We start from the raw sequence: 25,405 nt of genomic DNA, 5'->3' as shown, positions 1-25,405 counted from the left end.
ACAGTGCTCCGTTACTGGAGGCATCTTCGGGTTGAACGAGACAGGCATGTCATTCAGAGTGAAGGCTGTGAAACAGAGGCAGTACTCAGACAATGGCTCTGCATTTGCAACCTGCTACACGCACTGATTCAGCCCATGGAACCAGTATTGATCAACAGTTTGTCACCACTACTCATCATAAATGTTGCCTTCATTATTTTACTAAATCAGATTCTTATATTGGCAAACAAATACAAAAACAAAGTCCACTCTCAAGCTTTTTTCCAAAAGCTTTTACCACATCACAGATCAGTGGAATGAGATGGCTCAGTTTTGAATGGAGATGGTTCAGTGGACTCTACAGCTGTTATAAAGAGCTATTTAAGGGCTGAACGTAAACAGAAGCATGTCAATTATAACTGAGCAAACTCAAACCTTAACTTAAATGGTAAAATCTTTAGAAAAAGCTAGCAAGTGGACCTTGAGTTGTGATTGTTTTGTCAAACTATTGTTACTACTACTATGTTTTACAAAAGTTGAATTCAGCTTTAAAACTTCCATGAAGCTGTTGTGCCTGTTTGAGTTTGTATTCTACTTTCACACATTTTGCATAATTCCATTTTAATAATATAATACTTGCAGGGGAATATTATTGTGGTCAAGGGGAGGCAATTATATCACATCGACAATATATTGTTTGGGAACTTGTCACCTACATTGACACAAAGTGTTGCCCATGTATCAAGGCCTTTAGTTTCAGTTGGGGTTTACAGTGTGTACCGCAGCAGTTTCACCCACAGAGAAGGAAAGCAGTGCCAGCTAGTTTCAGCTCCAGCCGTGTTGATGTATCTCTGCTCGGCCCCACAGTGTGTATTAGTGCAGCAGAAGTGAACGACATTGTGGTTTCAGCTTTGGCTTCGCTCTGCCACTGGGCTGCAGTGTCTTGGGCCTCCTCCATCACCAACACAACTTTTCTCATTAGGGGCTAACCGCACCTGCCTGCAGCCAGCTCGGCTCTCCTGTCCTCCCCACACATGGAAACAATCTGCATTCCTCTTCGGCACAGCTCTGCTCGCCCTCACCCCTCCCTCCCTCCCCTCATGCATCAGCAGCCCACCCTCCCTCTGTTTCTCTCTCTCCTCCTGCTGCTGCTCCCTCTACTCTTTTCGAGATCCCCACCTGCACCACTCTCACACAGATGTAGACCTGGCACCGAGGGGACATCCAAACACCATCCAAATGAGTGTGAGCGCGTATGCTCACACTCGCATGCACTTCAACTCGGTGCCAAAACCTCGTTTTCTCCCCTAAAAAACAACAGGGCTTTAACAACAGCTTACATCTGTTCCCAGCGCTTATTAGCCCCAGCTATTGCTATATCAAACATCATTGAAAAATGTCCACTTTGAACATTTCGGCTGGGTATACGGCACGCCCAGCGAGAACCTCAGCACTGATATCAACTGCTCCCAGTAAGCTGAGCCTAGTAGGTCAGTAATAACCCAGCCAGAGTGAGTAACAGAGGTGTCTGCCTATCCTGCTGTTCTCTGGCATATGGAGAGGTGCAGACGACGGCCCTGCCAACACGCCTCGTCGTCCTCTGGCCAACTAGCTGAGACAGAGAGAGAGAAAGAGAGAGTCTTCCCAAGGAGCAGAGAAAAGCTGGTCTGAGGAGCTCTCTGGTGGTGAGACCCGAGCCCTGCAGGAGGAGAGAGCGGGATAGGGGGACATGTAGGAAAAGAGTAGGAGGGACTGAGAGAAACGGAGGGAAAAATGTGAGAGGGAGTTAGTTGAAGCTCGCTGCACTCCACAGTCACGTCCCGGCTGTCTGGTTGCCCGCAGCAACCAGACATGATGTCATAGGCAGTTGAACTTGGACTTGAAGGGGGGGGGTTAGAGAGAGGGGGTCACTTTCCGCTGCCAAGGATTACACTGGGAGAGCCAGGGTGAGAGAGGGAGAGGAAAAGAGAAGGGGGTTAAGGGAAGTTGGAGCCAGGAGGAGGAGTTATCTACAAACACCAAAGAATCATGGGAGGCAGAGGTGGTGGAGGATAGACGGAGGTTGAAGGGGGGGGGGGGGGGTTCGAACCCTCTCTGGGTTTTGCTAGAAAGGGAGACAACAGAGAGTTTGCTGTTAAAGGTGGGGTGATCTGCTGCTCTCCCCGGCCGAGGCCTGAGGAATGTCAGCTGCAGCCAGAACAGAGCGGCCTGTGCCAGCTCTGCCCTCTTATCAAACTGAGAAACCGGATCCGGAGAAGCTGCCCTCAATAGCTCTACAGTGTAGCCTGAGACCACTCGGGCCCGCACAGCAGAGACTATTAAGAGGATCGCCTTACATGTAAACTGGTAGCGCATGATAGAGCATATAGTCCTGTGTTTGCTCATTGGAAAGCCATTCAGGCTGATACAAAAACTAATGCCCTAATGCTATTTCTAGCTCTGAAATAACACATGTGTTTTTCACGAGTAAAACACCTCAGAGTCAGCCCTCTTAAAAGCAGCATGCGGTGAAGTTGAAGGTACTAACTTTTTCAGCAAGTACATTGGTGCTGGAGAAAAGGAGGAGAATGGGGCCACCTAGTGGATGAAGGAGTATTCATACTAGTGATTCTCAAGGCTTGTAAACCGGGTTAGGATAACAAAGCAACTTTGACTCGCGACCCCTTTCACATTGCATTGTTCCTCGTTGTGAGTAATTCAAGTAAATAGTACATGTTTTTACTTTGGGGTTCTGAAGAGGTAAACTTATCCAGTCATTTGCGAGAAGAAATGTGTTTTGTTTTTGTTTCCTATTGTTTGCCTGGGGACCCCTTGGGTCTATATTATGACCCTTTGTGGAGTATACCAAATTAAAATAAATATAAAAACTGGTTATAATAGGATAGTATAATGTGAAGAGCATTAACAGATGGCAACATTTACAGATGTATCGAACATTATCCTCTACAGCTGTCCCGTTGTTATTAACCAATATCATGTTTGTAGTTTAGTCTTTTCAGCGTCTTTTCAATTGCAACAACTTCCATAATTTCTTTTTACGGGTTTGAGTTTACAACATGGTTCAAAGTTCACTCTGTAAGATGCCGTTTTGTGCTCATACCTCACACCGTTTCATACTCTGCTAATCCCCCCCTCACCTCTCTTCTTATTTTATAAGTATGAATATACAATAACTTGCATGTCTATAGGTAAGGTTCTGTATTTTTTGTTCTTTTGCGCTGCAAGACTGAGAATTATAAACTGAATTTAAAGGTTAATCTGCTGAATAAAGACTAATGATTTGTTCTCCTTTTCCACAGTCCTGGTTCCTCTGACAAGGCCTCTCAGAATCAGGAGCTAAAATTGTGTCATGAAATTGGAGATTTGAAAAACAAACACATCACCGCTGCTTAAGAACAGACTGCTGACACTAAAAGGTCTTTCTCTCTAGCCAACACTATTCAAAGTACTACTACAGAACCCCCCCCCCCACAAGAGGACTCCCAATCCAACAGAATTCGAACAGGAACGTTCGCCCTCCTCTACGCAGGACGCTTCAATGAGATGGACAGGCTCAGAATGCAAGAAGAGGAAGATGAGGAACTGTCTCTCACACACCACAAAATGTCAGAAATGAAACACAATATGGCAAACTGACAAATGACCAATTATACATTTGTTGTTTCTTTTGTTTTATGATTTCCTTTTTTAATTTTGTTGTCTCCACAATGAAACTCCATGCATTGGCCAGGAGATCCAAAAATGTTAGTGGTAAAAGTCAAAATCGTATGTGCAAGTTGACAAAAATGTACTTAATTTGCACACATCCCTATCTTTGTATTTCGCCACGCACTTACCCCCCAGGTGCAAATCCCACCTGACCCCCCCCTCCCCCCCAGCATTGCCCAGGGTCCAGACCGTCATCCACAGCCACATGCCTGTGTGTGTGTTGCCACACTCTGCCGCTCAATTCGCTCAGCCCTGAACCTCTTTTCATTTCTGATTGGCCAATCATGGTGACACCATCAAATGGTGTGACATATATGCACTAAGTGGCTGGTCTTTGTTTACCTGTCAAAGTATCAGGGCGTCCTGCTGTGGGAGAAGTGATAGCCATGAGGCGAGTGCGTGCGAGTGAACACAAGACAGACAGTCATAACACTAACTCTACACGTGCTCTTTCGTCCCATCACCTATGCACTATTAATTTTGAACAAGGGATGAACAGTATTGCACATCGATGGTCAGACAAGGGAAGTGAGTCGAGGCTGGCGGCCTCCGCAGGGATGTGGCTAATACTTAAGTCTAGGCCCTGAAACATGCAGCACACACATAAACACACACACGCATGCTTGCAGACAGTATACCACAGACCATCGTCTCCAGAACAGTCTGTCACATAACCACCCATAACATCATCTTGTTAGACAAGGAATTTAATTTACAGTTATGCACATGCAGCATCAGACTCATATTATTAGCTTTCATTTAGTTTTTAGGTGTTTTCTTGCGATTTTCCTTTTTTTGCCAGATTTGCTTTTGGTTTTTGTCCCACTTGGATTGTTTTAACTTTTTCTTGCATGCCATAACACTTTTTCTTTAGTTTGCAGTAATACGTTTAGTATCATGCTCAGATTTCAGCGAAACGGTAACAGCAGTTTCTCAAATCTCTCACTTTTGGACAGCACAGTAACAACAACTCATCACATGCATCCCTTGCATTGCTTTACCCTTTATCCCACAGAGAAATCCTGAGGACTACACACACACATACACACACACACACACACACACACACACACACACAACACACGTAAAATGCACACTAAAACCACCAACAACCTGACATAATATAATAAAGGGCATCCTTTATATTTGGTTCTCCAAACTGCCTTTGTTAATGGTTTTTCATTGACTTAAGAATTGTCTTTTTAATTTGAGATATTTTTTATATGTTCACATTGAAATTTGCTATTGGTATTATTTTCATCATGACACAATCCAACAAAAGCCGACCTCACAAAATAACTGGACTGCCTAGCTGTTGGTTCTTTTTTGCAGGGATTGTAAGCAGGGCTGAGACCCTAATCTCAGCCTCTAGTAACATTAGCTCTATGTACTAAAACCATATAATAAGACTATAACAATATATGAAAGTGCCTCTGTATTCCCTTCATGCAATTAGTAATAACTTCAGGTTCTCTTCCCACATATAAGCTAAAGCTACAGGGAATGGTAGCGTTGGTGCATGTGGAACCATTGGCCTACGACAGATCTTTATAGAAGACTGCAAACTTTTTTTGTAAAGACACAGAGAGAGATCTTATACATATATATTTATGATATATGCTCCTTTTTACCTTTTACTACATGAGCTGATTGGCAGTCTAGTTATTTTCTGACTCCCCTCCCCCCCCCAACCTGTTTCAGTAACATCACCTTACTGTTACCAGTACGAATCGAATGACACACGCCATCGCCATCTGCAGAGCAGCATTATAATACCTAGATAAACATGTCAAAAATCGACAGTAGGTTTGAAGAAGAAAAAAAAAGTGTTTTTTGATGGAAAGTATTATTATTGAAAAATATGTGTCGATTGAGCCACGTGCAATGCATTGGGTAGATCATTGTGTTTGTCTGTTAGAGATTTTTAAGAAAGCTAAGAGAAAAGTGAAAAAAAATGTATTTGTTTCAAGTCCATGTGCTCCGGGACTCTAAACTAGAGGGCCATGAAAAATCCTAGTCTTTGTAAGTTGGGGGTATTTGTTTTTATTTCCTTTGTCTCTTTTTTAATGTTTTATGTGTAATCAGTTGTTTATACAAATGTGGGAGGGCTGAAGGAAAAAAATCTACATAACTTGAGAAAAGATTATTCTCTATCAGATGAAAAACTGGTGCTTTAACAGTATAAAGTACATTCAGAATTATTGTAAATGAATGGTAATGAACAAAAATACCAGACCATTTAGGAAACAGCATTATTCCTCTCTATTTTTATTCTTCTTCTATTTGTATTGAGTGGGGGGAGAGGTTCCTTTTCCTTAAGGTTGTGACACAAAAGGCATTTTGGTTCAACCTTTAGAAAAACAAAAACAAACCTATTGTGTTCAGACACTTCAAATGATTTACCTGTGCCCTGCCTGAAACTCACCAGCAGAAACCCTGTTACCCCTGTAATGCGGGAGATGCTTCACATCCAGAAATATTGTATCCCTATGATCATATTGATATGTTCCTGAAGCTAGAGCTGAATACAAATCAGCGGGTTGTGTTAAGACCCACTTGCAATGGAAATAGTATTAAGATAGACCTTTTGTATTGTGCGCAGATCACGGAAAAGGGGCATCAACGTTATTGTAAAATCAGGAAAAAACCTGAAGTCTAAATGATTTTTGAAGCAGGCAGCAGGTGAGCCTCTCCCCTGTTCCACCCCCTCCTCTGTAAATGACTCTTATAGTGCTTGTGCTGTAGTGTATAGTTTCCCAGCAGTTAAAGGTTGTCCCTTAAAAGTGCCTTTTGTTCACAGACTCCATTTTGTAATCCAGATCGCCCCTCTTTTTTTTCCGAAGCGGCTCGAGGTAGCAGGTTGCCCCTGAGTGCAGCGAGGAGGCAAAAGGTTGCGAAGCACTCAGGGACTACTTTTTTCCTCCTGCCTTCGAAATGAATCCCCTCCATTGTACTTCCCCTATATCCTCTCTTCCTTTTCAAAGCCGTATATATATATACATATATATATATATATAGTACAAAAGGAAACTGGTGTGAATTAGTTATTTACTTTTTATTGATAAATGATGACAAAAAAAAAACATTTTTTTGAAAAGGCAAAAAAACTTGTTCTCGTTCAGCTCTTGCTTTTTTCTTCCCCTCTGTCTCCACTGTCTGTTTTCTCTTAGACACTGGAGTAGTCTGTAACTGTGTGTCCGTCACTCTCCGTCTCTCTCTCTCCTATCCTCTCCGCTGATGGGAGGGTGAAAAAAAAATATTGCCGAACAACTTTTGTCTGAGCAGAATGCAGTTAGCTCACATGTTATTCTTGTCTGTATGCTTCACATTGTATTACCATACCCATCTTCTTCAGCTTCTCCATTCAACAGCTAATGTAAGTGAACAAATTACGCTGACGGGCTTTTGGGGGTGTCCTTGGGTGGGTTAGGAAAGGAAGACGGGTTCAGGGGTTTGGGTTGAGGGTGATTTACGGAGATTAACGGGGTATGGAGGGCTGGATGAACTGCTTTGGGATGTTGGAAAGGGGCTGCTTTGACTAGGAAAGGAGTTTGCTCTTTTGTTTTAGCTATTTATTTTCACCTTTGTTTATCCCCCCCCCCCTTTTTTTTGTTTAATTTTAATTTGGATTTCTTTGAATCTTTGCTATCAGGGTATGCTGTCGTTTAGGCTCTCTTAGAGAATGCCTTTGGACTGTAAATAAAAGCTACAAGCACCTTATGAGCGGACTTGTCCTGCACGGGGCTGAAAGAGGGGGGGTTTGCATTTCCAGGACATATCCACTTAAACCAATCTTTTAAAGTGAAGTATTATTGTTCACGGTGGGTCTCACACAGAGAAACCCTCAGCAGTATTAACCATATTTACAACACACCAACCATAAAGATAAAAGGCCAGCATGAACCTGATCTCTCAGATTTATTTTGAGGATTCAGGGAAGTCCCTCCATTTTTCTCCTCTGACCACCTCATGCTGGACTGCTCCGTGTCTTTGTTCTGTTGTTTATTTTTTGTTCTTTATCTTTTTAAGCGTGTATGGTTATCGGTGTATAAAGCAGCACCCTTAGCCCCCCTGACTCCCAGCTCTTCTACGCCTCTGTCTAAGCTCTCAGCGCAGCACCACTTCTTTGTGAGAACACCCCCAGAGCTCTAGGTGAAATGCATGTGTTAATTACAGTTTCTTTTCCATAAGAAGAAAAACACAGTTTGAGAAGAGCAGCACCTGATTGAATAAAAAGGATGTTCTTGACTGTATCATCTTGTTGTGCCTTGTCCTTCTTTCTGTAGACTATTGACGAACTAAGGAATCAGCTCTGCAGATGCATATTCATATTATTATGTATGTCACAATAATCACAATATAGTTTATCTACAACAATCTACTAATAAATGTCAGTAAACTTGTCTTCATGTACCTAGTGCAGTATAAAAATGAGCTATTACATAATGTTTAACATTACCTGCTACACTACCAAATGACCATTGTAAGCATGTTGGCATGCTAACTTTAGCATATGGCTAGGCTACAGCCTCACAGAGCAGCAGCATGGCTGTTGACCTTTACCTTCATCGTAGCTATATCTATAACTATGTAGGCATAAGTATTTTAAAACATTAATATTAATGTATACGTTTTCTTTGTAGCAGACAAGCAAAGAAACTGAATGTTTTAAGCAGGCTTCAGTTAAGTTTATTAAAACAATCGGGAAAGTGACAATACAGTGTTTCAAAATATTCATTTAAATAAACATTAAAAAATAAAAATAAAAGCACAACAATTGTACCTGTACATTTGATCCAAGTACTCTAAGCTTAATGACTATGAATTAAGTATTCTCACTATTTAGTACCCTGTTGCACATGCTTCCATAAAACAAGCTCAGAGGAGATAGACAAAAAAGTGCTAAAAATGAAGCTGCAGAGATCAACATGTATTGACTTAAAGCTCAAGGTCAAGCTACAAAAGTAATTCATTCTACAATTCCCTACATTTTACCAAAAAAAATATCCTCATTCATAAATTCCCATATCCATATAATTAAACATAATAGTTTATTATCATTATGTATTTTTTTAAGAATAAGAGTTTTACGTAGCACTATTAAGTATTTAGCAAAGATGTGCATGAAAAAGCAAAGCGCTACATGATCAATTTAGCTGCAAATAACTTGGATTTAAATAAATGAAGGCTGAATTAACATATTTGAACATCTTTTGCCCCAACATGAAGCAAAGTGCTCAGTGCAACTACCATTTATCAGTGTTTCGGTGCATTTTTAGGAACCCGTAAATGCAGGTTTTAGTTTTTAGAGCTGTAGGACAGTTGATCTCCAGCCTGGCCCTTCTGAATGGCTGATCAGCATTCTCCTCTATGTGTAGGACTAAAAGAAAAGAAAGTAAGTGTTTTTTAGTGTTTTGGAAAAGGGAAATTAGTATGTAACTAAAAACGACCTACCTACCTATGATGTAGGCTCAGTTTCCTGCACTGGGTGGGACTCTTCATTATCAGAGGGATTGTCCTCTTGTCCTTCCTTTGGAGGAGACTGGGGTCCATTTTGATCTATCAACAGTGGTGGAGCTGGTTCACGCTGGAAGTTGAAAGATTTAACACAAATGTAGGGGTCTCGCACCATCATAACTCCACATTTTTGAGGACACACTCACCTCTGCATAATGTAAAGATTCTGGTGAAGGACTTGTCTCTTGGACTGGAAGGGCGACAAATGGTATTGCAGCATACTGAGGGCACGGTGTAGGACGGCAACAAATACCCTGATTCACAGAGGGTGGAGAAGGGAGTGGTGGTGGTGGTGGAGCTGTTGCCTAAATCAGAATTAGAATAACTTTATTAGTTGCACAAAGGCGACATTTACATTTTTACAGCAAAAATAGCTAAATATTCAATAAGAGGCATGCACAAAATATTAAAGATTACACAGATTACCATTTACAAAAGTACACATCCAGATGGACAACAATAAGTACCTGTGTAAGTATTTAAAAACAAACAAATAGCATGTGGAAAGTAGTGTGATAGCATCCAGATAACTGTAGTGCAATTAAATAATATATTGCACCTGATATTTACAGATGTTGTTAAATAAATTGAATAGTCTAACTAAGAGACAGCAGCCAGTAATGATAATAATCGTAAAGCGTATAAGTCATATTGCACAACTGAGGTGTTATAGTTGTATAATGGTGTTGTAAATGACTGACATTAGGATAAGCCAACTCCACAACTCATACAAGACTAAACTGGTAGGCTACTATTAGCCTCTGGACAGAGCTAATGAATAAACATACTTCGTTATTAGGCACAACAAACAAACACAAATAAATAAATAAACTGAGCACTCCAGCATTTACCTGCAGGATCTGACTGTCAATAAACACTTGCTTTAACCTATTTCTCTTTGCATGTGTGTGAGCCAAGACGATAACCATAACAAGACTGCTGTGCTCTATTAACAAAATACACTTTCCGAGTGGGTGAGTTTGAGTGAAAGGAATTCAGATTTACATTACGTTACTTAGCTGGCATCAGATCATAATGTGGGGAGTTCAAAATGAACGGGAAATGTCATAGAATTTGAGTTTTTAAACACTCAGATTAAAGGATTACTGGTGGTGGATGTAGCTATGATTTGAAGATGTGTACAGTAAATATGGCGACTCCTAGTCCTATAGCCATATTATCGTAATAAAAAAAACACACCCACGCAGCACCGCAAAAATTAGCAGGTAAGGTAAACTATTTCACTAGGCCTACAAGGGTATGTATAAGAACAAAATATGTGTTACTATCAGGACAGTGTATTATTACGATGTCATGCGTTGCCTGTTTCTCTTACCATTTATCAGTCCTTAAAGTCTCAGAATCAGCACTGGACAGAAGTGGAGCAAGGCGAAACACACAGAGGTCAGAACAAAAGTTTCTCTCCACTAACAAATGTTAAAACAAAACAAAATAACAGTGGCGTGCCTTCCCAGTCTTCATATGCTTCAAATTAGCTCCTAATTTACTTCACATCCCGTCCGAGAAAGCTAACATCCTGTTCAACTTCAGAGTAAAACAAATAATAAAAATTGGACTGCCATGTGTATTTGTAGATGGAAAGAATACCCTAAAATATTGGCAAAAACGGTATTATACAGGTCAATATTAACTGGGTTGCGAACAGTTTTGGGGGAATATTAACACACAGTTGTGTTTCAACAATCATAGAGATAATTCGGAGTTTGATTTGTATGGTGTTTGACTGTTTGCACTTATTGTAAATCGCTTTGGATAAAAGCGTCAGCTAAATTATATGTAATCGTAATGTAATGTAATAATAATTCAAAGTGCCTATTTGTTTTTACAGGAGTCAGCCTGAGCCTGTTTGAATTTTTTGTAAAGTCACAAAGCACAGTTAAACAGAGTAGAGACATGTCATTAAAGCACACAATAAACAGTACATCAGCATTGCCCTGCTTAATTACATATATTTCATTTCAAATAAGCTTTATTGGCATGACCATATCAAAACAAAGTGTTGCCAGAATGACCAAAACACATTGTACAAGGTGATACAACAGTAGCCTTAAACATACAAAAATGATCATTGTTCAATTAGTTAACCTCTGAAAGTTATGAGTTGGCCTTTATATGGTTTCCTATAATAACTTTCATATTGTCGTATAGTATTTTGTACAAACTCTCAAAACTGCAAACTGCTTTTTCTATTTGTTTACATTTTGGAAGCAAATGTTGTAATTTTTACCCAACTACATTTATTTTACAGATGTATTTACAAATAACTTTATAATTTCAGATGTTCACACACACACACACACACACACACACACACACACACACACACACACACACACACACACACACACACACACACACACACACACACACACGCACACACTTCTAAGTTCTTCACACGTTCTAAATATGATGATTTGGTATAGATTACCATCCAATATTATATTTAAATAACTAAAACCAGGAGTGGGTTCACAGAAAATAAATTGGAATTAAGTTCAGAATGCCAGCTTCTTAAATGTGAAAATGTGCTGCTTTTGGATTAGAAATTGTTCATTTAGAGTAAATGTACTTTTACTCTAAATACTTTAAGTACATTTTCCCAATTGTACTCAAATACTTTAACATACTTAGTACCTCTTCTCGATGCAGTACTTTTCCGTGAAATTGAGTAATTTTAGAGTATGTTATTACTACTTTTACTCAAGTAAAGATTCTGGATACTTTTTCCACCACTGCCAAAAGATAATGCTTAAAATGCTAAAAGTTTAAAGCACTTATTTTGAAAGTCTGAGGCGGAAATGTAGTGTTGTGCAAAGTTCCTGATGACGATATTTCCGGTTTGTGTTTACATCCATGGTTAACACAAGAAGGCAACACATAACCAGACTCACTTTAAACACCTCGGTGTAACGGTTAAAATATATGTCACTAATTGTTCATCCATTCTCTGTGTAACAAAAAAAAAGGCGTTTCTTCCGTCTAGAGAGCCACGTCGCGTCTCCCGTCGTGTTTCCGTCAAACTCCTCATGCAATGACTGCAAACTATCAGCTAACAGCGAGCTAAGCTACCGACAACTCGTCCAGACATTACCTAGTTCACTCCTGCTCAGTGTCCGCCCCTCAGAGTGAAGTCTCTCATGGTGGTCAGTTCACTTTAATGGGTAACTGCCTGTTTTCACAAGGTGCGGATGACCTGTCGCTGCTGAACGAATCTGAGGGGGGCAGTCTGCCCGGGGAGCCTCCGCCGCCCTACCAGGTGAGGAGCCGGGGCTCAGCGCCACTGCACCCCGGGGATCAGGAGCATGGCACCTCCATTAAATATAGTCTACCAATCACTCTGTGTTATTGCTCTCCAGTGGTTGAAGATAACTATGTACATTTACCCAAGTACTTAACTCAGGGGAATTTATCACTTGAGTATTTTTATTAAATGCAATGTTATACATACAACTTTACTAATATTTAGTCAATTTTATTTTCGATTTCCCTGTGTGTGTGATACAAACAGGGAGGTCGTTTCTCACCATCCAAATAATATAATATATGTATATATACATACATACATACACACATGAACACCCATTTTTGTGTATGTATATATATATATATATATATACACACACGACAAGATGGTCATTCTCCTGGTGTTGACAGAAGTACATGACCATCACCATTCATGATGTCTCCCTGCTGACCGCCATGATCATGGCACAATGGTGCCAGAAACATGTTGTTGTTATGCAATGGCATCTTCATAAATGACTTGTATTGTCTGCTCTTCCCTTTTTTCTCTAGGAGCGCAGCCAGCATGTGCCAGTGTACCATCCCAACCCAGGGGAGAGTCGCTCTGCCTACCAGCTGACGGAGGAGGAGCAGGTCCGCATCGCCCAGCGCATCGGCCTCATCCATCACCTGCCTAAAGGCATCTTCAACCCGGGCTCCGATCCCACTGACAAGAAAGTTAAAGAGTGAGTCTAAAATGTCATTATTATGTTTTTGTAACCTTCTCTCTTTGTTGTGTTTGTTTCGGTCAAACACAATGACCGAGTGTATTTGGTATCATTTTTTTTAAATAAAGCTCCTCTCTGAGCCTTTGGTCAGAACATGATCCTGTCATGTTCAGCTAGTATACAAGTATATTATATGTTCATTGACCAATAAAAAACAAGATTGTAGTCAACATAATGATACTTTATTCAACATATTGTACAGCAGGGGACTTACATTGACAATGTAGATCAGAACGTGAACAGATGCACAGCCCTACATCACCACTGTGACGATAATCTACACTTCTACACCACAGCCTGCAATATGAGGCCTTTTGAAAAATGGAAAAAAATAAACAATGTACCCCAAAATACCAATTGCATCATCTGCTCACTTCAGCAAACCTTAGCTTAATTTTCATTTTGTAGGGCTTGTTGGTATTTGTATTGTTTGACACAAATTGTACTCGCATTGGTTAAAATGAACATTTTGATTAATGAGGATATATTAAATATCAGCAAGGCGTCTTGAAGTTTACAAGGGTCTACATAATTTGTCTGATAACTTGTTAAAGTGATTGATTTAAACTAATAGTTCAAAATGTATCTTAATACTTAAAGACTAGGAACTTCCTGTTTCTCTCTCCACCAGGTGTGTGATCTGCATGATGGATTTCGAGTATGGCGATCCCATCCGGTTCTTGCCCTGCCTTCACATCTACCACGTGGATTGCATCGACCCCTGGCTGATGCGCTCCTTCACCTGCCCCTCCTGCATGGAGCCGGTCGACGCCGCCCTGCTGTCCTCGTACGAAACCATCTGAGCCGCCCCATGCTGGTCGCTCCTGCCTGAAAGTAACTGCACCTTTATAGCCGACACTGTCCTAGCTGTTCAAACAGGTAGCCTCGGTGATGTGACATTATGCAGATGTTTGAAGGGTGTTTTAGATGCAGACAGCTGTAGAAAAACTGTGCCATACAGTACATTGCTTAAGTCTGATATGCACCTATTTAGAAAATGTTTGCCTTTTACAGTTGGACAATGTGCCAAATCAAGCTAGATGGAGAATATGTAAAGCTGTACACGTAGCATAATATTACTGTTAAGTAATTTCACTTTTGTATGACAGTCTATTTTAATTTGGGATTTCTATTCTTATGGAGTGCATGTCACCAATTGACTTCCCCCTTTCTAGCTGTAATGTGCAATATGTCTTATCAATAGAGAAAAATGCAGGAAATCTCTCTTTGATCAAGGGAAGGAACTGCGTTTTCAGCAACATGTGGCCTTTAATGTCACAAAAACACAGGCCTTTTATTCTGATATGCAATCATCAAAACACAGAAAAATAAACTTTTCTGAACTAAGTTATGCTAAGAGGTCCCAAGACCATTTGTCTACAGCGCCAAGATATAGGATGTTGTCGTTTTGGATTGAAGTTGTTTGAAGATTGAATCTATTTAACTAGAGTCTGGTTGTTGGTACTGTAGGGTTTCCTTTGAAGCTGCTTTTATAAATGAGCATATGTTATTGCCTTCCCACAATATGGATCCTTCCCTTTGCTTCCTCGAGTTCGTGCTGCGTTTTGTTTAAGAAATAAGCCTTGAGTGTGTCCTTTGCATTGTGTCATGACATTTACAAAGAAAGAAATGCTGTGCAATCCCTCTCATACCTCATTCACACCAACGGTGTTTCAGGGCCGGTTCGGAGCTGGATCTTGAAAAGCACCAGGTTTTCCTGTTCACACCGCAGCGGAGCAGCCTCTTAGCTCCGGAATCCGGTTCGTTTCAAGCACCAAAAAATTGTCCGGCCAGAGCAAAAGCATCACATACGCCACACTTACGTCGAGGCGGGGGCAGGGGCGGGATCAACTCCTGAACAACAACAAAAAGCCGGCGTTGTATCCAGTTTGTACACAACGATGGAGAAACTTAACAAGCAGCAGTGGTCCACTGAAGAGACCAGCTACCTACTGGGAATCTGGTCTTCCGAAGAGGTACAGAGGAAGCTGGAGCACAATCGGCCATTGTTGTTGTTGTCGGTGTCAGCTGTGAGGGGTTTCCGCGCGGTTTGGCTTTATGAAGCAGGCACGCAAACGGTTACGTCATGACGCAAACGATGACGCAATGACGCAGCACCAGTCGGACTCTGGGCAATGTGAAAAGAGCCGGAGCTAAACCCGAAGAACCGGTTCTGAACCTGAAAAGCTCTAGCACAGAGCTTGAACCGGAGTTGCGTTGGTGTGAATGAGGTATTAGAGCACATTGGGATTCTCTTCATCTGGCTCTCTGTAGCGTGTAGATGTCATAGATGATTGTTGTGTGTTTTAATATGTGTGTTCTTCAGGAGATTGTGGGTAGAGGTAATATTGTGAATTAACCTTATTAACCTTAACCTCAGTTATAGACCTTGTAATAGTTCCCATCCTTTTGTTTTTAATTTAGAGCTGTTTTTAATTACCTTCTTCTAGCAAGTCATGCATTATAAGAGCTCCCTGGTGTGGTCTAAAAAAAAAAAAATGCTCTTGTCTTTTGCTATTGGACATGTACTGTATCTGATACTGAATGCGTCATTTATAGCACAAACAATTAATGTAAAGCATTTTTTCAGCTTTTAAATATGTAGGCTGTGACTTTTTAAGGTTGAGGTTAGCCAATTCCTGTGAAGTACAATCATTTCTGACATGAGCTTTGTTTTTCTTAAAGTTATCCTCCAGGGGAAAACACATACCAGCACTGCACTGATTTGTGTCACAATGAATTAGGCCAGAAATAAAGTCAGAAATTGGCTCTGTCTGCTGTTAACAATCAGTTTGTGTTTTAATTTATAATGTTTGCCCTGGTGAGAAGATTTTAGAAAAAGTCATGAAACCACAATAAAAGTGGAAACCAAATTGTACAAAACAATCATGTGTTGTCTTCTTTTTTGTGGTAAATCCAGATAGGAGTTATAGTTAACTGTTTATACGCTGTTCAATAAGACCGAGGGAATGTACTTTGTCAAAAGGTTTTATTAAAAAGGTTCCATATTTACTGTGTTGAAAGCACACGTATTGCACATTTAGTTAACACTGGATTAAAGTCTTGGACGGAAAATAGAATCAAAACATCATTACACATAACATCTTAAACCTGGTTCACAGTGAAATTACAAAATATTTACAGTATTCTTTTCATTTACAAGAGTTTTAAATCTTACGATCTTTTCATAGCCTTACAGTAACAGCAACAGACAAACAAAGTATTTATTTTTATGCATCTTCTCTAAAAAGCATAAAGTCCTATACTGACTGTGGCCAGAGCCACAAACAGCCCCATTACCATCCTGAACAGTGGGGCAGTGTTGCCGATGAGAATCTGGAGTGCGTTCACTGACTGTGTTGAACAAGTCTGCAGCTTCTGTTCAGGGACGGTCAGCAGCATCTTCTGCAAATCATCAAAAACCTGTAAAACAAAAACAAGAAGGTCAATCAGCTGCTTCTGGCTTACTGAACAGGGTCAAAGGTTAGTCCTGTAAGTTCTCCCTACCTGAATGTTTAACTCGAACGCCCTGACACCCTCCTCCAGCATGCCGTTCCTCTCCTCCTCCGTCAGCTCCACGCTGTTCATCCGGCTGCGATACAGTTGTTTGAACAGGGTGGGGTTGGACACGCCAGGGAAGGCGAAAAAGGACAGGCCCTCACTGTTCTTCAGCCCCATGGACTTCTGGGCGATTCGACCCAGGACCTGCCCTCCAGACAGGTCACCTAGGTACCGAGTGTAAGCATGGGCCACAAGAAATACAGGGTTTTCTTTACCAATCTGAAAAAAAACAAGGATGAGAGTTGTAAAAAGATGTATCGTTTGTGTGTGGTATTTACATATATTATATATATTTGATACAATGGAACATACTTGTCTGAGTCTGTGGCAGTATCTTTTAGTGGCTGCAGGAACAACGATCTTCTCTCTCCAGTCCCGGCCGTAGAAGTACTCCAGGTCTTTTGCGATGGCGTCCAGTCTGGCCAGTTCAGTGGGGAAGTAAATGGGTGCGACACCAGGGTGGTTGGAGTTCCTGTCCATCTCTTCCTCCAAGGTCTGGTACACCTCGTACAGCGAGCACAGGAGGAGCTGAAAAAGAGAATATGGTTTCAAGACAAAAAGTAGCAAGTAGCCTACCATACAATAAGGTATGAATACAAAGTTAAATCATCTTATACAAATAGTTTTAAATGGTGTTACCTTGTACTGTGCTAGGGTGACTTGTCCCCTCATGAAGCTCATCATCAGTTCAGTTTTTTCTGCCCTGATGTGGATTTCCATGGTCACCTTTTTTATTTGTTCTGACAGATCCCTGCGAACAGAAAATGAGTAAGAGAGGAAGGCAGACATAAGTGTAAAGACTACATACACGAATGGGGCTCCAAAGTACAGACTATTTTCATTCTGGCTATAAACTGAAAAATGCTGCACCCATAGTTTATCTGATACATGTTCTCTACTGTAGCTGATAATACTTTACAGCATAGAGTCAGCACATACTAAACTAGAATCATACTTTTAAACCCTGCAGCACTAATGCAGATAACATTATCCAATCTCAGTGCAATTTCTTAATTTATTTATTAGAAATGTTGACAGTTTTACATCGGTAATAATGATTATGAATATTGCAATGCGTGATAGTGAAATATGCATATAGAATATATTTAGAGATACAATAAATCAGAGCAGCTCATCCTCACCTGTCAGTCATCTGCTCTGCTGTTGTCTGAGATTTCTTATCTTGCTCCATTTTGTCTCTGAAAAAAGTTCAGATGTCAAAAAAGTGCTTTTGCAGGTCTTCTTTTGACATGTCACCAACAATATATATATGGGTTTAAGAGGTATAAAACATCTGCATAAGCTTATTAAATTCAAAGTATGGCTAAAACAGCATTGTGTGCCATGTCCTTTACTCACCAGTTCTGATTCAGTTCTGTAGGTCTGGATGTGTCCACAGTGGTTCTCTGTTTGCTCTCTATGTGAAGCCTGCAGTACAGTTGTGCTCTGTGTGCCTTTAGTCTTCTCTCCCTTTTATACAATCCTCCTCTGACTCCTCCCTCCGGCAGCTGAATGAAAACAGGAACTTTGAGTCTCAAAACATCAGCTAAACATGATATGGCAACTTCAGCAAAAAACAGTAGGAGGGACTGAGAGTTAACATGATGCAGCAACTTTGATGGCACAAGGGGAACGTTTTGAGGGAGGGACTTGAGCCTGAGTAGGAAGTTTTAGCAATGCCCTGGAAAACCAGAGGGAGGGAGGGCTGAGAGCTAAACATGACAGTGTAGCTTTGACATTCCAAAGTTGGTACAGACTGGAGGAGGAGCCGACTCTAAACATGACTGTGTGTGAGATTCTAAAGCCAGGCCGAGGAAGTGTTGAAACAGTGACTAATAAATGGAGACAACAAACAATCACATGATTGTATCCAGAACACACACCAACGGTTTTCAGTTCATCTGAAAAATGAACAAGTTTAACCACTTTAGTAGATCACTGATAAGCCTATCGAGGTTCATATGAAAAGTAAAAATATAGGTAGAACAATATAGGCAATAGTGAGAAAGTAGCAGTGTACTTTCAAACAGTGGAGGCTGCTGCACGTATAGGCCTATTCAATTAGTAAACATGTTATGGGGGAAAATGCTGCATTCTATTATTTAGTTCACACTTTTTTCAAAAACTGCCTGCCACTTTCAATGTATTGCATAATCTATAAGTAAGTAGAGACACAAGATAAGAGGAAGTTAACCCCAACTGTCGTCGTCAGGGCCGCCCCTCCCTACACGCAGATCACGCAGGCTGCGTGGGGCCTCACCTCGTGGAGGGAGCCTCATCATATAACTGCGTGGGGCCACAAGTTGGCCAGGGGCGGCCCTGGTTGTCATGCACAATGAAATTGATTCTGGCCAAGTTTGAGTACCTAGATCTTTATCTGGTGAAGCACCACTGTTGATTGGTGAAGAAAAATGGCAACAAGTTGAATTTATAATATCGTTATGCATATGTAGCCTATGTTATTGCCATTAAACAATAAGCCAAAGTACAACATGTTGTAGGCCTATGCAATATAAAAAATACGAGCAATCCAATTCTACGGAAATAATTAACACTATACAGGACCCTACACATATAAGGCCTATGAACAATATGAACAGAAGTCTAGTATGCTGTAAGCAGATTTATTGGGAAGGATTTCGAATCTGGCTGCAGGGATTTTCTCCCATTCATCACTTCAGTTATTGGTAATGTTGTCTTCTTTGTAGTCCTGGATATGGTGTAGTGCTGAGTCCATGGGGAATACATTGCAAGCTATTATAATACTTAGACCTAATATGGTGTCTTTGAGTTAATTTCACTAATTATCATTACATTATTTAGCAATAAGATTTCCCTTTATCTGAAATAAGACAAACCACAACAAATTGTTTTAAACTAAAAGTTCAGAGTGGGGACACTAGGCTACTAAGTAGTCTACTCACATAAGAAACGTTTTTGTTTTTTTAAGAGATCTTAGTAAGTGTTACTTTAAAATAGTGAATCTTTATTCTTGAGCATAACCTACTATTTCAAGTGGATAATGTTTATGTCGCAGAACTGTAGATGACAGTGTAATCTATTTACTTCCTCTCTGCCCAGTCTTAACCCTTGTGTTATGTTCACATTTCGCACCCTTTGGTAATGTTCGGGTCAAATTGACCCGAACATATTTGAGGGTTTACAAAAAATACAGAACTAAATTCAACATGCACAATTCCTTATATATATTGTCTTGAACTCATTCCCCAACAATATAAATGAAATATATGATTAGTTATTGAAAATACTCTTTGCTGGATCAAATGTAACAATGGAAGTGTCCATCGTTTTTTGTGATACAAATTTAATTTATGTTAAAAAAAATATACTATAATAAAAACTAAGTTTACATTTTGCTCATGCTTTTCTAGGACAAATGTAAATGAAAAATGTTTTCATTAATGTTTATTATTTTTAATCTGTCATATAATAATCAAAGCCCTGAAGGAAATAAAGCAATTTATCAGCAATTGGAACACAAGAACCACACATCCAAAAGTGTTTGGCTGTGAAATATAGAGGGAATTAAACATCCATATAAATTACATAGAACAGATATAAACACAAAGAAAATAAAAACAATTAACAGTCACTATTCATAAAATACAGTATATCCGAAAACTATATTGATGAAGTGACGCTGCAGAACATCATGTGAGTCAATGGGCAAGTCCGTTTAGGAAACACATGATGTACAGAACTTCTTCGTATAGCACAGATGTACTTGTTGCAGTTGCTGCATGTAGTCTGTGTCTTTGAGTCCTTTGAGGGTTCACAGACCTCACAGCTGGCTGTGGGGGTCTTTCAGAAGCTGACTGTGGGGGTCTTCCAGCAGCTGGCTCTGAGTCAAGTTCATCTTCCAATTTGCTGTCAAATTCTGAGTTTACCTCCACATTATCCTCATCTTCAGAAATGTCTTCCTGTCCCACTTCACCGTGTTCTTCTAATGCATTCCACTCACTCTCATCCATTATTAGCTCCAAGGCTCACTGAGCAGAATATCTTTTGGCCATTTTGCTGGTAGATAATTGTAGTTCTGCACTACACTGTAATGTGAGGTTATGTCTCTGTTTAGTCCCTCCTCCAGCGTGCAGGGGGACAGTGCGAGAACATTTAAAATGTTTATACATTTCTGGAAGATCTAAAATGTTTACAATGTTCTAGGATAGTTTTGTGTACACACTACAAAGGGTAAAGATCAAGGGAAAACAGGATCAAACAGCTTCTCTGTGCATACGATTGTGTGTGTGTGTGTGTGTGTGTGTGTGTGTGTGTGTGTGTGTGTGTGTGTGTGTGTGTGTGTGTGTGTGTGTGTGTGTGTGTGTGTGTGTGTGTGTGTGTGTGTGTGTGTGGTGTGTGTTAGTTGTGTGTGAGTGGCATTTTTTCATAAGTGGAAAAAAATTAAAACAATTCCACATGTCCTTCACAATAAATAAGCCCCGGCCATTGAGTTTCAGGTTGAACGAAAATATCCTTATATTTTTTTTTATTCATTGAAAATGGAAATCGGGTCAATTGGACCCGAACACCACACAAGGGTTAACATGAATCAGCAGCAGAGCGGGTGATGTACTAAACGTGAGTCATCAGATGTATTCCTGCTTGTGTTCGGAGCTTTGACCTACTTGGAGTTGAGTCAATTAGTCACACCGGGACTATCGGCGGAAAAATATAGCCAAAATTCAAGGTTTTGCTTTAAATTGTTAGCTGTTAGCTGTTAGCTCGTTTTAGTCAACCAACCGTATTATACACCAGCAGTCTCCCGAAATAACCTTAGCTTTTAGCTGTCGTTAACTTAAACCTGGAAACGTCGACAACAGATTTTAAACAAGGCGTTAAACACCATTTATCCGTGTGTTTTTATTTGTTTAAATACTTACTCAACATGTTGGAAATAGTGATATTTGGGTTGGAGCAGACCCGTGACTTCAACAGTTATTGTTGCTTGTTTTCTACACTAGCAACTCCGTGGTACCACAAATCAGTAGCATCAGCTAGCCATTCTCCTCTACTTTGCTCATGGCATGGCATGGCATGACTATAGATCAGAGGTGGAAGAAGTACTCATATCTTGTAGACTACTTAAGTAAAGTAGATAAACCAGAGTGTAGGAATTCTCTGTCACTAGCAACAGTCCTGCATTCAAAATCTTACTTGAGTAAAAGAACAAACTATTTACAGTACCATCAAAATATAATTAAAGTACCAAAGGTAAAATTAGTTAATATGCTGATTGGTCAATTTTACAATTAAATATATTATATGTTTGGATTATAATTATTGATGCAATAATGCTTTTATCACAGCTAGTAAATGTGCAGGTAGTTTTAATGACTTTGTATAGGGTAGCTTGTGGATTTATTCAAGGTGTTAGTGAAGTCTTGTTTTAAAAAAAAAAAGTGTTTAAAAGAATGGTGGCGTAAAAGTACACTATTTACCTCTGAATTGTAGTGGGTAGAAGAACGAAGTAGCAAAAATATTCATATACTCAAGTATACTAGTATCTCGAAATTGTACTTAATAACATTACTTGAGTACATTTACTTAGTTACTTTACACCACTGCCATACACTTATCAAGTCATATGAATATAGATTAATGTTAATGATTCATTCACTTGCCAAGTGCAGTGCCCTTCTTTTAGCAAAAATATACTTATTTTACTCATGCTGAGTTAATTATTTTTCAAGTAACACTTAATTCTTCTTTCAATCACAACTGGAGACCCAACTCAACTTTAATATTACTGCTCTTGTACACTGCTGTTCCCTCTCATGTATGTGCAGATGGATGGAGAAGCAAGCCCAATGAGTGGAGGCAGCCAGAGAGCGGATAAACGATCCTACAAAGACTTGAAGATTGATATGGAGGAACAATATTTGGATTTTGAGGAATCAAGCAACAAGAAGCTTCATGAGGTAAACTCTGGGGCTTGGTTGGTAGTTAGAAGAAAGTTTAAAAAAATGTATGTTATGTTATGATTAGGGATGTGACAAATAGTGCCTGTAATATATTCTGAAACAGTCTCTTGGCATATGTTGTTGATGTGTTTGCATCAATAGCCTAGTTCTTGCTTTGTTTGAATGCAATGTCCAAGATTTGTCCTTAATTTTTAACTCTGAACTCTTTGTGGCTGTTTGTTTTAATGCTTTTTTGTACACACTTTGAAACGGTTATCTTTTATAATGCACACAATTAATGAAATATATGAATGATTAAAAAGTTATCCCTTTTTTATTTCTGTATGTTGTGCCTATTTATTCATTCTTCTTGTGTGATAGCTTAATTATTCAACTTTTACAGGAACCAGGAGGCTTGATAAACAAGATATGCAAACACTCTGGTAAGGTGCTTTGTGCATTCCCCTTGTGTCAACTGTGTTGATTTCAAAAGAGAGTATTTATGTGTTAACTCTGTTAAATCCCTCACAGCTATGATACAGTATGTTTCAGTGATAAATGGTGAGCAGATTTAGACTTAAAACACTTTTTCCTAGCAGATGATCATGGTAAAATCTTATTGCATAAATACTTGACATATTGCAGGTAATAGTAGAGTTGAGCCGGAACTTCTTGAAGCAGAGTCCTCTGGCTTCCTCCCTGCTTATCCAGTCTGTATGTCAGGAGACCGCTGGGAGAAAAGAGGAGAAGAGGTGAGAGAACAGATGACATTAAATACATTTCACAATTTGTTCTATTCCAGAATATCCAAGTTGTTGCATTCATGCTGCACAGCAGAGGGCAGTGTTGATCATGTCATTATCCTTTATGTTTATTTCTAAGTTTCTATTTCTCCCAGGCAAGTCCCATCTCCCTGTTGGAGTACTGGGTGTACCCAGATAACCAGCACCACAGGGCGCTCTGTCCTGTAAGCACGACAATCGCTCCAGTAGCCCACAGGCCTCGCCCCGTCATATCTGCTCTCAGTCCAGTAACAGCCATCGCTCCTAAAGTGAGCTCCGTTGTTAATCCCATGGTTTCCAGCCCTGTTACTGACACCTGTAGTCCCAGCAGTTCCATGTGCAGTCCCACCAGTTCAGCCTGGGACTCTCTCAGATCCACTTCCAGGAGCCCTGGCTGCTCGGACCAGGATCCTGTCAGCGCTGCAGCTCACCTACACCTGTTGGGAGAGTCCTTGTCCCTGATTGGACTCCATCTCCAGGAGACAAATGTGAGTAGATTCAGTTTAGAAAAAACATATTTTTCTATTAAATCCTGGTCTGGGATGCTTTTATAGAGTGATTTAACATTACTGAAGTGCTGCCTTATGCACCTACTGTGTTGCATGTTCTACAAGCAGCAAAGATTAGTGGATACAACTCACTTTCAATTGGTTATGTTGTTGTTACAAACATGTGTGACCATATGTTTGCTGGAGCTGAAACATGTACCAAAATATTAAAATAATACTGATGGGTTGTGAGTCCCACAAGGTCCTTTTAACTTGAGTACATTATAACAAAATAGTTTGTGTTGCACATGCATACTAGTTGTTCATTTATACAACATGTAATCTACATACAATAGAAACGTAAGCTGCATGAAATTACATATGTTTATAGTTTTAGCAGTCTCTGAATATCTTTGTTTCTGTTATTGTGGTTTCTAAAAATAAATATTATATAAATAATGTTGAGAAGAGAGAATGCAATCTTAGAATTTTATTTTTGTAACAAACATGATTCTCTAGTGTGTGTGTCATTAATTTGTTCACACATAAACGGACTACAAAATCACAAAGGGTAGGTTTCACAAAGCTGCATCAAAGGACCATAATTGTTTTTCTTTATCTCTCTGTAGAAATTGGTGAGCATGTCGAGTAGCTTGTCTCTGCTCTTGGACTCTCTGCTGTGTGCCCTGGCTCCTCTGATCTGCCTCAGCGCACAGATACCGGAGCTGAGGAGCTGCACCCAACACACACTGGTGAGAGATGCAGCCCCTTAACAGTGCACACATACTGTACACTATATTTATGTACATGAGTGAAAATGAGACATTGGTTTTCATTATTTTTTCTAAGGCTTCCACTCTGGAAAACATTGCCTATTTGATGCCCGGGTTGTGAGGGACAATGAAGAACACACTATAGCAGCATGTTCTAATATGCTATTACACTCAATGGGCTAATGGGCTAAGACCATTTGTTTTCAGTGTTAAACAATTGTTCCTTTCATTACGAATATGCAAACTAACTTTGTTTGTTCAATTAAAAGATGTGTATGAAGATAATATTTGAATGTTTTATTTTTCATACAAGCAACCTTTTGACACATAATTCAAATCAGTTGATCAGGCGCCACATAGGTTGACTATACATTCTGATAAATGTTGTTTGATTTCTACTCGAATATAAAAGTTGGAAAAAGTGCGAAATGTTCACCAAAACTTTGCATACTGCAATATTCCCAAATAACAAATCGCAAACTAAATGCAGTATGTGCCTAGAGAGTGATGTCATTGTTATGTTAATTGAACAGTGGTGTTAAAGGTGGGGTAGGTAATTTTGGAGAAACCAGCTCGAGTGCGCTAGAATTTGAAAATACACAGCCGGAAAAAATCTGCCACTTCCTCACAGAGCCCCTCCTCCAA

The 25,405-nt window shown here is 39.9% G+C and overlaps 4 protein-coding genes and 1 long non-coding RNA gene across 11 annotated transcripts in view; 3 read left to right on the top strand and 2 right to left on the bottom strand.

The window, feature by feature from the left end:
• Window positions 1-7,940, top strand: part of nfixa (nuclear factor I/Xa) — a 106,863-nt gene extending 98,923 nt beyond the window's left edge. For all 7 annotated transcript variants that reach the window (XM_034082292.2, XM_034082301.2, XM_034082274.2 and 4 more), the window contains one exon: window positions 3,279-7,940. In XM_034082292.2, coding sequence (XP_033938183.1) covers window positions 3,279-3,293 — 15 coding nt within the window. In that variant the 3' untranslated portion in view covers window positions 3,294-7,940. The remainder of the gene's footprint in view (window positions 1-3,278) is intronic.
• Window positions 7,941-8,365: 425 nt separating this feature from the next.
• LOC117446408 (uncharacterized) lies at window positions 8,366-10,721 on the bottom strand. Its single transcript, XR_004552128.2, has 4 exons — window positions 10,541-10,721; window positions 9,351-9,509; window positions 9,146-9,274; window positions 8,366-9,067 (listed from the first exon to the last, which is right to left on the bottom strand). It is a non-coding gene; the product is annotated as an uncharacterized lncRNA (long non-coding RNA).
• A 1,342-nt stretch (window positions 10,722-12,063) lies between these two features.
• Window positions 12,064-16,140, top strand: rnf11a (ring finger protein 11a). Its single transcript, XM_034082554.2, has 3 exons — window positions 12,064-12,481; window positions 13,021-13,193; window positions 13,867-16,140. The coding sequence occupies exons 1-3, from the start codon at window positions 12,383-12,385 to the stop codon at window positions 14,036-14,038; spliced, it is 444 nt and encodes a 147-aa protein (XP_033938445.1). The 5' UTR covers window positions 12,064-12,382; the 3' UTR covers window positions 14,039-16,140.
• A 67-nt stretch (window positions 16,141-16,207) lies between these two features.
• LOC117446319 (heme oxygenase-like) lies at window positions 16,208-18,265 on the bottom strand. The gene is made up of 6 exons (XM_034082481.1): window positions 18,156-18,265; window positions 17,939-17,995; window positions 17,436-17,547; window positions 17,109-17,324; window positions 16,743-17,015; window positions 16,208-16,658 (listed from the first exon to the last, which is right to left on the bottom strand). The coding sequence occupies exons 2-6, from the start codon at window positions 17,986-17,988 to the stop codon at window positions 16,479-16,481; spliced, it is 831 nt and encodes a 276-aa protein (XP_033938372.1). The 5' UTR covers window positions 17,989-17,995; window positions 18,156-18,265; the 3' UTR covers window positions 16,208-16,478.
• A 3,143-nt stretch (window positions 18,266-21,408) lies between these two features.
• LOC117446296 (uncharacterized) lies at window positions 21,409-25,045 on the top strand. Its single transcript, XM_034082430.1, has 8 exons — window positions 21,409-21,447; window positions 22,604-22,735; window positions 23,121-23,160; window positions 23,249-23,278; window positions 23,363-23,469; window positions 23,616-23,987; window positions 24,617-24,739; window positions 24,837-25,045. Exons 2-8 carry the CDS (start codon window positions 22,604-22,606, stop codon window positions 24,879-24,881), a joined length of 849 nt encoding a protein of 282 aa, XP_033938321.1. The 5' UTR covers window positions 21,409-21,447; the 3' UTR covers window positions 24,882-25,045.
• Window positions 25,046-25,405: the final 360 nt, after the last annotated feature.

The sequence above is a fragment of the Pseudochaenichthys georgianus genome, chromosome 1 (genome assembly GCF_902827115.2).
Source record: "Pseudochaenichthys georgianus chromosome 1, fPseGeo1.2, whole genome shotgun sequence".
Lineage (NCBI taxonomy): Eukaryota > Metazoa > Chordata > Actinopteri > Perciformes > Channichthyidae > Pseudochaenichthys > Pseudochaenichthys georgianus.
Note: the sequence above shows the minus strand (reverse complement) of the source record. Positions and strands in the feature narration are given on the sequence as shown.